At 34.5% G+C, this 17733-nt stretch overlaps 1 protein-coding gene across 5 annotated transcripts in view; it reads right to left on the bottom strand.

Annotated features, from left to right (window-relative positions):
• Positions 1-17733, bottom strand: part of LOC106882881 (tubulin epsilon chain) — a 67499-nt gene that overhangs the window by 16017 nt on the left and 33749 nt on the right. For all 5 annotated transcript variants that reach the window (XM_014933699.2, XM_014933717.2, XM_052976226.1 and 2 more), the window contains exons 7-11: positions 16118-16238; positions 15440-15633; positions 12153-12293; positions 9923-10063; positions 4-178 (exon numbers count right to left, since the gene is read on the bottom strand). In XM_014933699.2, coding sequence (XP_014789185.1) covers positions 4-178; positions 9923-10063; positions 12153-12293; positions 15440-15633; positions 16118-16238 — 772 coding nt within the window. The remainder of the gene's footprint in view (positions 1-3; positions 179-9922; positions 10064-12152; positions 12294-15439; positions 15634-16117; positions 16239-17733) is intronic.

Below are 17733 nucleotides of genomic sequence, written 5' to 3'. Positions count from 1 at the left end.
AACCTTGCGTCTGTAAAGCTTCATAAATCTGTCCCGGAGATCTCCAAATGTCTGTTGGATGCAAGTGTTGTTTGCTAGTGTTAACAAAGAATATGGGTGACCCACAGGTGGAACAGAACACAGACCGGTTTTCCATCCCTCCTTGTTCCAACTGATGAACTGCAACTTGCTTTTTAGTCTACAACAAAAACAGCAATGTGAGAGAGAAATGTTTAAAATAAGGTAAGCTCTGCAATAATGATCACTTTGTGAGGTACAAATATTGTTGGCTGAGTCAAACCCCAGTATATTACTAGTACCTGTTTTGAAAGATGAAATTGTAGTTGTTATTGCTGTTTAGCTCCAGCTCAATCCTGATTGAGCAGACCATTGACAAAAGGCACTCCATGTGTGACTGTGCTGTCTTTTTAGGGATTGCTAAATTATCTAATATGAGCTTCCCATTTTAAAGATGTTAGAGTGTGACCTTGAGATTTCGTTGCTATTTCTAGAAGGTTGAACAACAGAATAAGGGTTCCTTAACTGGTTTATATGGAAAGTGAAAGTAAATCCAGAAAGCAGAAATAGGCCATTGATGCAGACATTCCTCCTGCTGCTTCTACACAAATTAATGCAGGACTCTCTACATAGTTGCTTGACCTGCTATGAATAACAGCCTAACTTCCCTCAAATCACATCATCATTTTAAATAAAGAAAAGAGAATTTAGACTAATGTTGTCTGAGATGACTTCTCAAAATACAGGATGGTCAAGGTTAGAAGGCCTTTGAATATATGTGTACTCAGTCATGATTGACTTGATGCTGAACAACAACAACAACAACAACAATTGAAAAACAATACTTTCAATGTTTGTAATGATGATAAGATTAAAGTATTGGCCTGGTGACCATGTGGTCATGAGTTCAAAGCCTACAACTAAAAATTAGCACTGGTGGTATGGGTGCATGGTCAAGAAATGATAATACTGATGCTGATGGATGTTCAGAAATGTGTGTGTGTGTGTGTATCTACAAATGTGTGTATGTCATTGTATGTTTGTATTTGTCTACTTGTGTGTATGTGTGTATTTGTGGTTATGTATGTTTGTGTATAGTAGTAGTAAAGTCTGATAGTGTTGTGATGAGAATTATGACACCTCCTTGTGAGGGATAGACTGGTCGGTATAAACTATAAATAGTAACAATCTGAGTGAGTTCAAGGTTCAGAGTTTGGAGTTGAGTAAATTTCGTGTTAGTTCGCAGTGAAGTCAGGTGTTGGTTGGTTAGTTCACAAGAGATTTGTTAATTCATTACATTGTTTTTACTGTTGTCTGATTATCTTATTTATTGTACGTAACAATTACATTATGAGGTTTTCGAAGCTCACGTAGGTTATTTAACAATTTGTTCATGATACAACTTGTTAAATAATGGAAGACCGATTATCTTCCATAGTACAGTTGCAAAAGCAAAAACAAGAGCAGCAACAGGAGTTGCAGAAGCAACTATCGCAGCAGTAATTACAACAGCAATTATTGGAGCTATATTCAAAGAAGTCCAAAAATGAGGTAAGTTCAAACTTGATTAATGAATTCAGTTATAAACCAGAGAAGGGTATAACTTTTGCATTGTACTACAGAAGGTACGAGTTTTTTAAGCAAGATGGCAAATCATGGTCGGACGAAAAAAGTGAGATTGTTATTGCGAAATTTAGCTCTGCTAGAGCATGAACGTTACTGTAATTTCATATTGCCCAAAATACCCAATGAATTTGTTTTAAAGAAAAAACAGAATTACTGTTTAACATATTTGGTGATAAAACTTCTCTATTTAACACTTGAATGGAGTGTTGAGATATACAAAAAAAAAAAAAAAAATGACGATTTTATCACATACATAGGAACAGGCAACAGGATGTGTGAAAGTTTTAAACTCAAAGAACTTACACCTGAGATGTTCAAGTATCTTATTTTCATGCAAAGATACAGAAATTCGGGCAAGAATTCTTTCTAAATTCGAACAAGCAAACTAAAATCTAACCTTACAGTCTATGGCAGAAGAATGCCAAAGGAATGGTAAACCTGAAACACGATGTAGAAAATTCAAGAAAAGGATTCCTCAAAAAACAGATATGCTGACTGGAAAAGTACAGCCAAAAAAGAGCACCATGTCCTAATCCATGTTATGGATGTTGGGACATACATTTTAGAAAAGACTGTCCATTTAAAAATCAAAAATATTACAGTTGCAAAAGAATTGATCACAAGAGTTCACACTGCAGAACAAAATTATAAAGGTCAAACATTAAAAATCTTAGAGTGCTCTCAGCAGAAACAAAAATCGACTCCCAAATAAGAAAATTTGTAGACGTAAAAATAAATGGAATACATAGTAAACTTCAATTGGATACTGGAAGTGATATTTCAATAATAAATATGGACACATGGAAAAAAAAAATGTTTCTGCAAGTACTCTCAGAGTGTTGAAGCCTAATAGGAAAGTGCCTTTTGTAGCAATAAAGCAAGTAGATGATGAGTTGGACAGATTGGATAAAAAAAGTGGAATCATTGAAAAAGTGGTTTACGCAAAATGGGCAGCTCCAACTGAAAGCCCATGGTTCAGGATACATATCGACTATGCTGAACCACTGAACGGCACATACTATTTAATTGTTGTGGATAGCTATAAAAAGTGGCCAGAGGTACGCAGATGTAACATACCCACTGCAAAGACCACAATAAAGTCCGTGCTCGAGTTATTTGCTCGATATGGTGTTCCAGACACATTAGTTTCAGATAATGGAACACAATTCACGAGATATGAATTAAGAAATTTCTGCAAAATACATACCATAAAGCACATCTTTATCCCACCCTACCACCTGATGTCAAATGGACAGGCAGAAAGATTTGTCGACGTGTTCAAAAGAGCTCTAAGAAAAGCTAGGAATGAGCTAGATAATGACAAGGCACTAATGAAATTTTTGAGAGTATATAGAATAACGCAAAATCCAAATACTAATTTAGGAAAGTCACCAGCAGAGTTAATGTTCACATGTAAAATAAAATAGATAAATTATCGCCAGGAAAAAATACATGTAGAGGAAAGACATTTGAGGGAGATAAAGTTCATTTTAAAAATTACAAAAATGGTAAAGAAGGTTGGGAGGATGACTGTGTAATTGAAAAGTTAGGTAACATGATGTAGTTAATTAAAAGACAATGTTTGGAACATAAGAGACACCATTTAAAGATGAGACATACAGAAGAATGAAGGGTAATATCAATGGAAGTCTTGTATGATATGTTTGAAGTGCCAGCACCGAGAGATAGTGAACCCGTAGAACTAGCTTCAGAAAACGAAAACAGACTGAATATCTGGAAGTAATACCGAAACGAAAAAGATATTAAGTTTAAAAAAAAAAACCCAAAAAAGAAAAAAGAAAAACAAGAGTGCTAACAAGAGGGCTTAGTACAATGAAAAGAAAAAGTGCTGTGTGCAATGAACAACACTACCTTAAAAGTCAGGCAACAATTAAGATACAACAGCTAAAAAAGAGGGAGAGGGGCTGGAAAGAAAAAACAAAAACAAAAGAAATTCTACTTTCTCATAGTAGTCAAAATCTCAAAAGGGGAAATGTTGTGATGAGAGTTACGACACCCCTTGGGAGAGATAGACTGGTTCAAGTAAAGTATAAATCATAACAATCTGAGTGAGTTCAGGGTTCAGAGTTGGGTGAAGTCTGAGTTAGTTCCCAGTGAAGTTTTATTTATTGTACATAACAATTATGTTAAAACAAATAGTAATGGTGTAGCACAAATCCCCAATATAATACTGGTTTTTGACACACACACACACACATACATATGCACACACACACATGACAAGCTTCTTTCAGCTTCTGTCTGCTGGATTCATTCAAAGGTTTTGGTCAGCCTGGGACTATAGTAGTGCCATGCGTTGAGACTGAACCCAATTCCATGTGGTTGGGAAGTGAGCTTCTTAATCACAAAGCACCATATGCATCATCCATACACCCACACACACTACATCTGATATAGTGTGATATAATGTCTATCATCTGTCTCTGCCGCACTATTCAACATGCAGAGATGCAAAAATGTGTGTCCATCTGGAGCACTGTCTGCCAAACTGTGTGCTGTGAGAGATTCCTGGAGTGCCATGAAAAATATTCTCGGGAAACAATGATCCAAGAATATTCGCAAAGTTCAAGCGTAGATACAAATTAATTATATAAATCGTAAAATACAGTGAATATAAATTAATTACTTTACACGATGAACAGCAGTTTTGCTACAATATATTACATTTCAGCATTTAAACTGGGATTGTCTATAAGTAAATTATTTATTAGTCCTAGATTTATTTATAATTTACATAAATTATTTTATGTCAATTTTAATTGATTTTAATTTTAAACATGGAGAAATTTGTTTGAGACCTCAGAAAAATGAGAAAGAGAATCGTAGCAAACAAGACGAACACCAGAATAAAAAGTCCGCCTCATCAAAACAAAAACAATGAAAATTACATCCCATATTGTTTTATATTATCAGTAAAAGACAACTTGGTTCCTTCTTGTATGATTTGTTTAACAACACTCTCAAATGAAGCGATGGTTCCAAGGAAACCTCAATGGCATTTAATAACAAATCATCTGCAACATAAGGACAAACCAAAAGAATACTTTGAAATGCTAAAAAATAATTTTAAAACTCGGTTAAAAAGGCTGAAGAAATTTCACTCAATTCCTGAGAAAGCTCAAATCGCTAGTTACAAGATTGCCCAGCTTTTGGCAAAGAAGAAAAAACCACATTCTGATGCCAAAAACATTATTTTACCAGCCTTGGAGATCACCATTGGCACAATGATTAGTGATGAAGCCGTTAAACAAAGTAAGACCATTCCTTTGTCCAAATGATTTCTCGTAAAATTCAAGACATTTCGCGAGACATTGATGATCAGCTTCGTGAACATTTCACAGAAGCAAAAAATGAACTCGAAAACTTGTGAGACTTACAAATCGATTAATGTACAGACATCAGCAACAAAGCTCAACTAATTTCATTTCTGCGAATCATCAGAGGTGGTAAAATCATAAGTCAGTTTTTCTTTTGTTGTGATTTCAAGGAAAGAATGACAGGAGGAGATGTCTTTAACCTGGTAAACCCAAATGTCGTATTGAGAGGGATGCAGTGGCAAACTTGTATTAACGTTTGCACTGACGGCACTCCATCCATGCAGGGTCGAAAAAATGGCTTCATGGCTCATGCATTACAAAAAAATTCACAAGTTAAAATTGTACATTGCATGATTTGCCGCAAAGTTTTGGCATCAAAATTTCTACCTGATGGTCTCCTGAAAACAATGGACAATGTTGTTAAAGTGGTGAATTACATAAAATCGCATTCCCTATGGTGCAGACTTTTTTGCATCCTTATGTGAAACTATGGATTCTGATTTTTAAGTGTTTACTGCTTCATACAGAAGTGCGATAGCTCTCGAAAGGAAAAGCGGTCTCTTGATTTATATCTTTGCGAACTGAAATAATATGTTTCTTCGATGCTGAAAATTCTAGATTAGAATTTCTTAACGATGATAATTGGTGGCTGGAAGTAGCATTTCACAACAATCTTTTTGAGAAGTTGAACGTTTTAGATTTGAGTCTGCAAGGAGCGAATGAGATTATTATTACAATTACAGGCAAAATAAAGTCTGTAGCGAGGCACAAAGAAGCCAGCGCCATTTTGAAACAGCGAGATCTTGCCTGCAACCATTGCCATACACGAAACAAAAACAAGTTCTCACCTGCAACCATTATTTAAGGAAAAGACAACATTTTCCTTCTCATTCTTCTCACACTGATATAAGCAAGACTTCGAAACCAGGAGCTCACAGCAGACTTTTGTTCTGCTGTGATACCACATGCATTGTCTCCAGAGGTTATTGAACCTCGTGTATGAGAGAGAAGGCTAACTACGCATTGCTGTGAAGATGGTTACTGAAAGCAAACCCCTTGTACGAAGCACCTGTAAATAAACGGTTATTGAATTTACTCCGCCTGAGAACTTCATTCTTCGTATTTCCAGCTCCTTGATTCAACAGAATAATCATAATGGAAGAAGAAGATTCCCCAAAAGTATCATAAAAACCTTCCTTCCATTATAAGTCTTTCACCAACAAGTTAGAACTGTGGATAAGGAAAGTTAAAAACCTGCAGCTTGATTGCTTCCCATGTGTAGATGCTTTTCCAAACAAATTAAAAATTTTGTCAGAAGTGCAGAAGACAGTAGAAAACTTCTCTGTATTATTTTCATCACTTGATTATCAAATGTACGAGTGGATCATCAATTCTTTCGCAAGATATGACAGTACACTCCCTGCATTAACATTAACAGAAGAAGAAAGTTTAATAGACTTGAAAAACGATCCTGTGCACAAAGCCTCATTTTCTGTGCCAGAATTGTCAGAATTTTGGATTTCCCTTTGGGGACAATATCCTTGATTAGCTACTACAGCCATTAAAACTCTGTTGCTTTTCGGATCATCATATGCTTGTGAATTGGGTATCTCTGCACTTAAGGAAATGTAGTAAAAAAAATGGGAACGATTACAGATGGTAGATGAGGAGTTACATATTTGTTTATCTAATTTAGAGCCACGTTTTGACAAAAGTCTTTCTCAAAATAAATTGCATCCTTCTCACTAAAAACATTATTATTGTATTATATTACCTATACATATACATATATATATATATATATATTATATGTTCATAAAACAATTAGATGTTGTATAACATCAAGCAAACTGAGCTATCATATTGTTGTAACCAATGGCATCATTACAACATATCTGTAGATTTGGATATTTTAGAATTTAACCTCTTCACTAATATTTAGATTGCTCTGGAGTGGAGATATGTGACACAGAGGAGTGATATTGATGCCTTTCTTAATCATTGTGTCAGATTAATGTCATGGTGGAATTTTAAAATTTAAATTTGAAATCACTTTCAGTGAATTTACATAAATTAGAATTTACTAATACAGCAATTGAGCTAATTCTTGTTCATTTGTTTTTGTAATTTAATCCAGTGTTTCTAAAAGTGCATTCAAAGAAATCTCAGAGTTCTATGAAAAATGTTTAGAATTTTGCAAGATAAAGGAGCTTTTAATATGAATTTTAAAAGAAATAGTGTATATTTTTTCAAAATAAAGTTATCAACTTCTATGTGAATATATTTTTCTCAGTAAAATAATCTGCGTTTCCTTTAATGGTTTATCAAAGTAGAGTAGTGCAGTTTATTTGTAAAATATAGGTAGGAAATATTTGTAGGAAATTGTATAAGGGATCCTTGACAATATAAGTTTGGGATCCACTGATTTAATTGATAAAGGACAATGCCTACAAAATTTTGAGACTATTCTTGGTTCTGTGATAAGGAGTTCTTGTTAAAGATCACATGAAAAGTTGGAGATGGAAGACAAGACCAGGAAGGAAAGGTGTGTGATTCTGCAGAACAATTAGCCTGATGTTTATCTTCTATAGTCAGCTTGGCCCTCAGGTGGAGGAAGAAAGAGTATGATGAACCAATATTTATCTTTCACACTTCTTCAATAAAGTCAATTGCCATCACAGGTGTTCACTGATGGCTGATCAGCTCCGTGACCTTCCTCATAGAAGGTCAGGTACCTTACCCATCACAACCTGAATAAACTGAGGTAATGCTGAATAAAATATTCAACTAAAACACACACAAAAAAAAAAAAAAAATGAAAGGGGCTGTAACAGATTTGAACCAATGACTCCTAAATAGGGAATCCAATACCTAACCTTTTGAGTTTGTGATTTGCTGATAGGGTACTGAATGACCAGCAAAGATGTCAGCAGTTCACATCTTGTCACAGGTTATGGCCATGGCCAAAGAACTGTCAACAATCCTGTCAACCTGGCTCTGAGTAGGTACTACAGTGTATTGTACTGTATCTATGACCAAGGAACTTAACTGTGAACAGTCCAGCTGACCTAATAATACATAGGTACTACAGTGTGGTACAGTTCACTGTACTGTGTCTATATCCCAGATACTTAACCATCAACAATCCAATTTACCTAGCTGTAAGTAGGTTACACAGTACGGTATGATTCACAGTACTGTCTCTATGACCAAGACACTTAACTATTAAGGATCCAGTCCATCTAGCTGTAATTAGGCACCACAATATGATAGAGTTCACAGCACAGTGTCTATGACCAAGACACTTAATTGTCAGCAGTTCAGTCTACTTGGCTATATGTAGGTATGAATAATTTGCTGTTGATCAATCTCAGATAAACAATGAAAGTGGAAACCTCTGATCAAAGGTTATGACCAATTTGCTTTTATATCAGTCATGATGTATCTCGATACACCTTCTTTAATATGTCTTCTTTGATTTGAGAGAGCTTTGGCTGTTATTTCTAACAGGCTGAGTGATTACACAAAAGCTACCTCAAGTGGATGATTAGTTAGCTTGCAGTTTTGAATTTAATTCATTCTGCAACAGGAGCTATCACTGATGGTTCAGTGTCTTATCTTGGAGGAGATTTATCTCTAATCTATTTAACATGGCAGAACCCAGAGGGGTGCACAAACTCTGTGGATTATTGTACTGTTAATAGGGATCGGCTCACAGCTACAGACACTTTAGTAGAAGTGGTAGAAGAAACAGTGAGGATTAGTGGTTGTGGTATGTTGTAGTAGCAATAATGGTTGTATACATTAGGTATGATATTTATACAAGTTTTCAATTCATAGACAAATAAAATTTACTGTGTATCATGTACAACAAATTCTTGAAAATGCAGTTTTCAGTAAAAATTTCACCTACAAATATAGAAAGATATTTGAATAATAACTAAATTATGTGTAAGTAGTACACAAATTAATATGTGTAAGTAGTACACAAATCAAACTTGATATGCAGGTTATTTAGCTTAGCTGTATCTTCTAAAACAATTGTATGTATCTATTTATACAAATCTTAAACATGCAAATTAGGTACAATAATTTTCAAATTTCAATAGGGTTACATTTCTCATTAAACATGTTACATATTTTACCATATTTGAATATGATTATATTGTCATACCAGTCAGTAGTAATTCTCTATTTCAATAAAATATAAACAAAGTGTACTGTTGTTAACAAGCATTTCCTTGTGTGCTACTCTTGTACAGGAAAATCCACATACACCAGTAGAGAGCTTACTATTTGACATTTCAAAATAAATGTTTTTTTTTTAAAATTAGCCAAAAAAACAAAGAATTTAAAAGCAAAATATGGGAAATGATTCAAATGATTGAACTATTTTTGAAAGCTAGACTTGTGATAATGAGTATAAAAATGAAGGCTTTTAAAGACGTAAATGGTATACAGATTTACTGAGCACAACACACAAAAATATTCCATTTTGTGTGAGAGATTTTTCCAAAATTTACAGCACCTGATCAGCATGTGTTCTTAAAATGGAAAATTAGGTGTTTTTCTGGACAAAATAAAACTGACCAAAATGATGATTTAGAAAATGAAAGATTTCTACATTGGCTACTATTTTCAAAGATGGTTAGAATATTAAGGTATATACAGTCTATGAAAAGGTAATAAAGGTAAACTCAATTCTAATTTTGCTTCACCATAAATCACTTTTAATATTTAAAAAAAAAAATCTTTTAAAACAACTGTTTTGAGGGAACAGGCTTTTCTTGCACGGTTGCACTATGCCTGTTGGTAGCCTAACTCTTCATTGAGCTTTTTCTTTATAGTTGAGAGTATGGCCTCACTTTTAACTCAGCCAGTTACAAACAGGAGTTGAAAGAATGATAATAAAGAATAGACAGAGTGGGGACAACAGTTCTACACTGTTGCACACTACTCACCTTTCAATATTTCTTCTCATGTCAGAAATACTCACTTTTCCTCGCACCATGAGGGCACATGCAAGGTAAAGACTGTGTTTGGGGTCAGCTTTTATCAGTTGATGGTCCTTTGAAAATGCATCAGAGAACATTTGGTCAAGACTGTTAAAAAGTATACAGAAAAAAGGTTGAGAAATAAGATTGTCTTAGATGAATTGATTTCTTCTGATTTAGTCACAAGGTAAATGGATCTTTACTTAACTTGAAGAGATGCAATATAATGTAAGATTTTAACTCAGAATCTAGAGGGATGAAAATAAATACTGTAAAAGTTTTACCCAATCATTCTATGACCTCCATATATGCTTTGCTGATGAATCAAGTCCTATGTTGTTTCATTTCTATTTTGCTATGAATACTACTTCATCAATTACAGTGAAATTATGCTGTGCTGAAGTTCAATATGACAAAAACATGCCTGGAGTTGCCTCCCCTTACTTGCTGAAGCAATATTATTCAATGATTACTATTGATGTTTTTTAACACCTCAAATTTTTTTAGTTATTTTTTTTTTTCCTATATTTATTTCATTGAATATATTGTGATGATGGTGGATTTCCATCATGTGACAATGAAGATTCATTTATTTGATCAACTGAATAACTTGCTCCTGTATTAAAATGTAAGTGACTAAGAATTCCACAGACACTTGTATCCTTAATGTCATTCTCAGGCAGAATCAGCCTGAAATTGTGTGTGACAAGGTTGTATCTTTTCAGGTACAACACACTCAATGGCTTTTTTATATAATTTCTATCTATGAGGTAGTATCAAAAAGTCCTCAGACTAATTATGTCTAATCAAAAATAGCTTATTTACCTAACTTTTAACATTATCTCCTTCAAAATAGTCAACTTGCATAGCAATACACCAGTCCCAGCATTCCTGCCACTTTTGGATTGAGTCAAGGATCTTCTGTGATTCACTCTGGATCTTGACAATGGTGTTAAAATAGCAACCTTTGAGCTGCATTTTTATCTTGGAGAAGAGATGAAAGTCTGCAGGTGCTAAATCTGTCAAATAGGGCTAGTGCAGAAGTGATACCATGTTGTTTTTGGTGAGAAACTCACAAGTGAGGAGAGCTCGGTGACAGGATGCATTGTTGTGAAGAATTGAATTTTTCGCACTCCATAGATCTGGTTGCTTTTGCTGAATGTCCTCCCTTGAATGCTTCAAAACATCACAGTAGAACTTCTTGATATCATGTCATATCTAATTTCACTCACAAGTTATGGGTAATCTGAGGCTATAGGATATGATATTTGTCAAAGGTGTCATGCTGTAGAATTGAACCCAAGATCTTGTGGTTGCAAAGCAAACTTTTAAACCATTCATTCAAACAGTGCTAAGAATGAATATATTTCTTCCTGCTCCTTTGTTAATTTTGGCATAAGGCCAGAAATTTTAAGGGAGGGGGCAAGTCAATTACATCCCCCCCTTCTCCCAGTGCTCAACTGATCCTTATTTTAGTATCCCTGAAAGCATGAGAGCAAAGCTGACCTCAGAGTGTAATGTGTTAGAAGAAATACTACAAAGCATTTTTACTGATTCTCTAACAACTGAACTAGCTTGCAGAATGAATATATTAACACCAGAGTGAATATATTAATACTAAATTAACAGAATTTATTTTTTTTCACTTGCAGGTTTGGCTTGATACTTTCTCTCATACCTGGCTGTCCACTAAACTTTGAACTGTGAAGTGGGAATAAAGATTTTTCTAACACAAAGTGTGAGATGATTGTTTATCTAAGATCCCATTGCAAAAGCTTAAACAAGATTTGAACTCACGAGCATGTGAGCATTACACAGTCACTGTGCCTCCATAAAAAGAAAAGTTTGCAAGTTACTATCTTTCTCTTGTAAGTTACTTGGTGATCCATCTGCTGGTGCCATGTAAAAAGCACTTAGTCCACTCTGTAATGTGGTTGGCATTAGGAAAGGCATCCAGCCATAAAAACCATGTCAAAACAGACAGTGAAGCCTGGTGAAGTCTTCTGGCTTGCCAGCTCCTGTCAAACCATCCAACCCATGCCAGTATGGAAAACAGATGTTAAATGATGATGACGATGATGTTACTGGTATTCTATGTGTTGTTGTGTTACAGTTATGCACACACACACACACACACACACACACAAAGCATACATATAAGCATAAAATTATCAAGACAAAAAATGTTTTAACTTACCGACGTGGAGCAATGTTGACATCAGCTAATGCATAGAGGGGAGTTTGACTGGCCACAAGGTAATGAAGTTTTGGGTAAGGAACCAGGTTTGTGGCTAATTCATTTAAATCAACATTTAACAAACCTTCAAACCGAGATGAACTGACAAAAAAAAAAAAAAAAAAGAATAATGTGAGGTTTTTTTTATATAACAACAACAACAATCTACTATAAGTATAAGGCCTGAAATTTTGGTGGAGGGGTGCAAATTGGTTACATCAAACTCAGTGCTCAACTGGGGCTTAGTTTATCATCATATAATAATAATAATGATGATGATTTCATTTATTTGCCACAAAGGTGAAGGCTGAGGGCACTGAATAATAAATGATAATTATTTCAAATTTTTGCCATGAGGGCAGCTTGGGGGAGGTGGAGATGAGTTGATTACATTGACTCCAGTGTTCAACTGGTACTTATTTTTTTGACCTTGAAAGGATGAAAGGCAAAGACAACCTTGGTGGAATTTGAACTCAGAATGTAGCGATGGGCGAAATACTGCTAAGCATTTCATCCAGTGCACTAACAATTCTGCCAGCTTTGCTACCTTAATAATCATAATAATAATAATAACAATAGTAATAATAACTCTTTCTACTGAAGGCACAAGGCTTGAAATCCTGGGGGAGGGTCTAGTCAATTACATCAACCCCAGTGTTTCACTGATACTTATTTTATCGACCCCGAAAGTATGAAAAGCAAAGTCAACCTTGGTGGAATTTGAACTCAGAACATTAAGATGGACAAAATGCTACTAAGCATTTTGTTTGGCATGCTAATCATTCTGTTACTTCACTGTCTTCTTAATAATAATAATAATAATCCTTTCTACTATAGGCACAAGGCCTGAAATTTGCAGGTAACAGGTAAGTCAATCACATCGATTCCAGTCCTTGACTGGTACTTAATTCATCAACCCCAAAAGGATGAAAGGCAAAGTTGACCTCAGCAGAATTTGAACTCAGGGCATAAAGACAGGCGAAATACTGCTAAGCATTTTTCCCAGTATGCTAATGATTCTACCAGCTCACTGCCTTTAGAATAATAATAATAATCCTTTGTACTATAGGTAAAAGGCCTGAAATTTTGGGGTAAAGGACTAGTCAATTTCATTGACCCTAGTGTTTTACTGGTACTTAATTTATTGATCCTGAAGGGATGAAAGGCAAAGTCAACCTCAGCGGAATTTGAAAATAATAATAATGATGATGATGGTTCAAATGTTGGTACAAGGCCAGCAATTTTTGGGGAGGGAGTAAGTCAATTATAGTCAACCCCAGTGTTCAACAGGTACTTATTTTATCAACCCCAAAAGGATAAAAGGCAAAGAAGGCCTGCAAGTTTGGGACATAAAAGATGTGATGGTGGCCATTGATGAGATGAACTCAAACTCAGCAATGAGCCCAGATGGATATCTGACTGTTCTATTAAAGACATGCAAGAAAGCTCTTGCAAAACCACTACATATACTTTTTCAGAGTTTCCTTGCAAATGGTAAAATTACCAAATTGTTAAAAGAAGGTATCATATGCCCTGTCCATAAAGGTGGAAGCAGAGCAGCTGCTAAACATTACAGGCCTATCTCTCTGACTTCACAAGGTCATTGAACACATTGTGAAGGGGAGGCTGAAAGAAAATAATTTGGTCACAAACACAACATAGCTTCTATCTAGGGAAGAGCTACCGCACACATTTACAACGTTATGACAAGATACTGAAACAGCAGTAACTTAACCACTTAATGTGGATGTGATATATCTCGACTTTGCCAAAACCTTTGACAAAGTTGATCATGGCATGGTATGTGACAAATTGCATGAGTTTGGTGTAACTGGAAAACTAGAAGAGTGGCTGCATGACTTTTTAACTGGAAGAAGTCAGACAGTTGCAGCCAATGACACTCTCTTTGGGGAGACATCAATTTGCAATGGAGTCTCTCAAGGAACTGTCTGGGGATCATTACTGTTTGTGGTGGTTCTCTCAGACATGCCCTCAGCCACTCTCAGCAGCTATGGAGATGCTACAAAAGTATCACAGATGGTCAAGGACCCTGATGAAATAGGCCTGATGAAACTGTAAAACAACCTGAATGCAATATACAAATTGGGCTGATGAAAATAACATGCAGTTCAATGCTGTGAAGGTTCAAGTACTCAACAATCAGCCCACAAACACTACAATTGGAATACACAGGGCCAGGATAGTGCAATCCTAGAGTCAGTGTGTGACCAGGGAATCCACATGAAAGATATGAAGTGATGTACATATGAAAGATCTTGGAAGGTCTAGCTCCCAGCCCTGGAACTGAAAACTATATCAATCACCGAACTAGAGAGGGTTTTTCATTATTTCTAAAGGTTTATCTATATCATTAATGAGGGTTTTATTTATTTGAGTTCATGCAAGTTATCCTAGATATTATGGTTTTGTTAATATATTTGATTTGGAAGAGTTATTTGATTTTAGTTTTGTGAGGGGTTTTAGTAAATTAATATATTTTTTGTAGGTCAAGAAATAGTTTAGATACTGCCAGACAACCTCAGATATTTGTGAGGTGTAGATATAGAGGTCTTCAAAGAGCATCTGGACAATTTTTATCTGAGATACCAGATGAACCCACATTGTGACAGGAGGCACAAAGAAGAGCACTTCTGTCCAACTTCACAGTACAGAAAAAAAAAAAACCAAACACACAGGAAGGCAGTGCTCCAGCATGGCCTCAGCCTCTGGCCGAAACCAGTTAAAATATATATATATATATATATCATCATCATCATCGTTTAACGTCCGCTTTCCATGCTAGCATGGGTTGGACGACTTGACTGAGGACTGGTGAAACCGGATGGCAACACCAGGCTCCAATTTAAATTTGGCAGAGTTTCTACAGCTGGATGCCCTTCCTAACGCCAACCACTCAGAGAGTGGTATATATATATATACATATAACAGAGAGAGACATATTTTTGGGTATATGTACATGTATGGGGATATTGTTTACCAATGTACATCAGTCAAAGATGCATACTCCGGCAAGAACGCCAATAAAGCATCATAACCAACAAAAATATTACATGAAATATTTATTCTACTTCAGCTACAGCGACAGTCCTTTATTACTCTTGCCACTGATGAATCAAATAAATCAGAGATTTATCCCTGTTAGAAACCCAACATCAATTATAATACTGTTCACAAACATTCAGGGTGTATATGAATAAAAGAGTATGAAATATAAAGATCATGAATACCTGGTCATGTTAAGTATCAAATTAGCAACAATGTTGTTCATTGAGTCAAAAGGCTTTTGTTTGGTTAGCTTGGATAACTTGGTATTGGTTGCACAGATGGCAGTGTTTAGTAGAATTTTACTATTGTAAGTTCTCTTCCCTGACTTCGCACATGGAACTGCTTGACCAATTTTGTCCACAATATCTACCAAAGCCTGAAACATCTCCAAGTTATAAATTATCACAAAGACACTGAAATAAACATCTCTGACATGATTCAAAAGTTTGATGACATATTATTCCTTGCTCTACTGCTGACATGGTAATATGGAATTATTTCTGGTTTTGTTATAGTTGTTATTATTATTGTGTTGTTACTGCTGTTGTTTCATTCCAAGGTAGCCCTGATTGCACAGACCTATGACCAAACCATCCCATCTTCTTTCAGACAAGTTTAGCCAATGTGTTCTTTTTTAAGAATGTAGGGTGTTTTGAGAGGTTTGGATGCTGTTTCTAGTAGGTAGAATGACTTCTTGAGACTCCCTTGCCACATAATAGAGACACTTATACATTGGAGAGAGAGAGAGAGAGAGAGAGAGAGAGAGAGAGAGAGAGAGAGAGAGAGAGAGAGAGAGAGAGAGAGAGAGAGAGAGAGAGAGAGAGAAATAAAACTCCTTGTCCACTTAATTCATAACATACCTGGTTCTCAATTGGCAGAACACAATCAGCTTTGTTTGTCAACTGATGCATGGCTAGGACACTGTTATATGGCGAGGTGATAACATCATCATCTGCAGAGGGGTACAGGGCATTGACAAATCTGGGTAGAAGAGCAATTGCAACAATGTTATCAACAATATTGTTTTCAGCCAACTAATCATAAAGGATGTATAATACTTGAGGGAAACAAAAAACTAGTATGTTGTGGCATCCATATTTTTCCTTCAACATCATTAATCACACAAACGAACTGGTTTCCACTGAAGATTGAACTTAGCTCTCAGTAACGGTTTATTATCTATTTTACAATATTTGGTACATATATATTAGGTAATTAGATTTAATTATACATATGTCCTGGAATACATATCATGCTACTGGAACATTTTTGTAGTCCAAGGCTCCTAGCAGTACTGTACTAATATGAAAAATGTGGGCGCAAATCTTAGAATATTCTTAAGTGTTGAAACTGGGAAAGTACATGACAATCCTGAAAAAGTACAGGACAAGAAGAAAAAAATACTTAAAATATTGCTGCTGAAATTAGAATTTAAAAACTAAAATAGTAAATATATATTTTTATTTTTACTTATAAGTTTAAATTAAAATACTCAAGAAGCTATCTATTTTTGATTTTAGTGAAAAGACAAGTTTTCACATTAAAAATTTAATATTACAAATTTCTTTATTTAAAAACAACATAATAGCAATTTAAGCAAAATTGACAACTATAGCCCCTAAAAAAAAAGTCATTTCTGGATTTTGTAGTCAGTTTGTTCATTAGTTTTCATTTTTTAAAAATATTTTGCTAACTGTAAATAGAAAATATTTTGTTGTCTCATAATGCAAACTTTAAAGAAATGAATTCTTTTGGTTCTTAAAACATTTTTTTTTACTATATTTTACTGTTTTGAATTACATATATATTCTAAATGAGTTTAATTTTATAACACAATATCTGATTTAAAATTTTTGTATAATGAGCTTTGTTAAGAAAAAGAAAATAATATAATAATTAAAAATAAGTCAGAAATGTTTTAGCTTAATACAAAGAAATTTTTAAATCAAGAATATTAACTTAAATTTTTTTTTAAATTTGCAATAAAGAGCCAAAAAAATATGAAGAACAAAATAATACAAATGCTATTTCATAAACAATTTCAAAAATTTATTTAGCAAATTCTAACTTCAGCAGCAATATTTGAAGTATTTTACCTTCTTGTCCTGTATTTTCCAGGTTTAATTGCTACTTGTTCTGTACTTTCCCAGGTTCACTACTTAAGAATATTCTAGGATTCTTCACCCACATTTTTCATTCTGGCCCACTTTATTTCCAGACAACACTTCAATCATTATAATTATTATATTTACCTTTATAATTGTTAAAGTGATACTACTGTAAATATTTATTAAAAACAGGTTTTGTTCAAACTTAGAAATTTTGTTTGCACATAAATATGTTTTTGAGCAATTTATATTATAAAATAATGTTATATTCAAATAAAATAATTAATAATTAGTTTTTCATAAGTGAAATTTTTTATCATATGTTTTTAATAAGTACATAATTTAATACAAAAACAAAATAAGAAAAA

Source organism: Octopus bimaculoides, chromosome 24 (assembly GCF_001194135.2).
Source record: "Octopus bimaculoides isolate UCB-OBI-ISO-001 chromosome 24, ASM119413v2, whole genome shotgun sequence".
NCBI classification, from domain to species: Eukaryota; Metazoa; Mollusca; class Cephalopoda; order Octopoda; family Octopodidae; genus Octopus; species Octopus bimaculoides.
The sequence above is the reverse complement of the archived record's forward strand: the minus strand, read 5'-3'. Positions and strand labels throughout refer to the sequence as shown.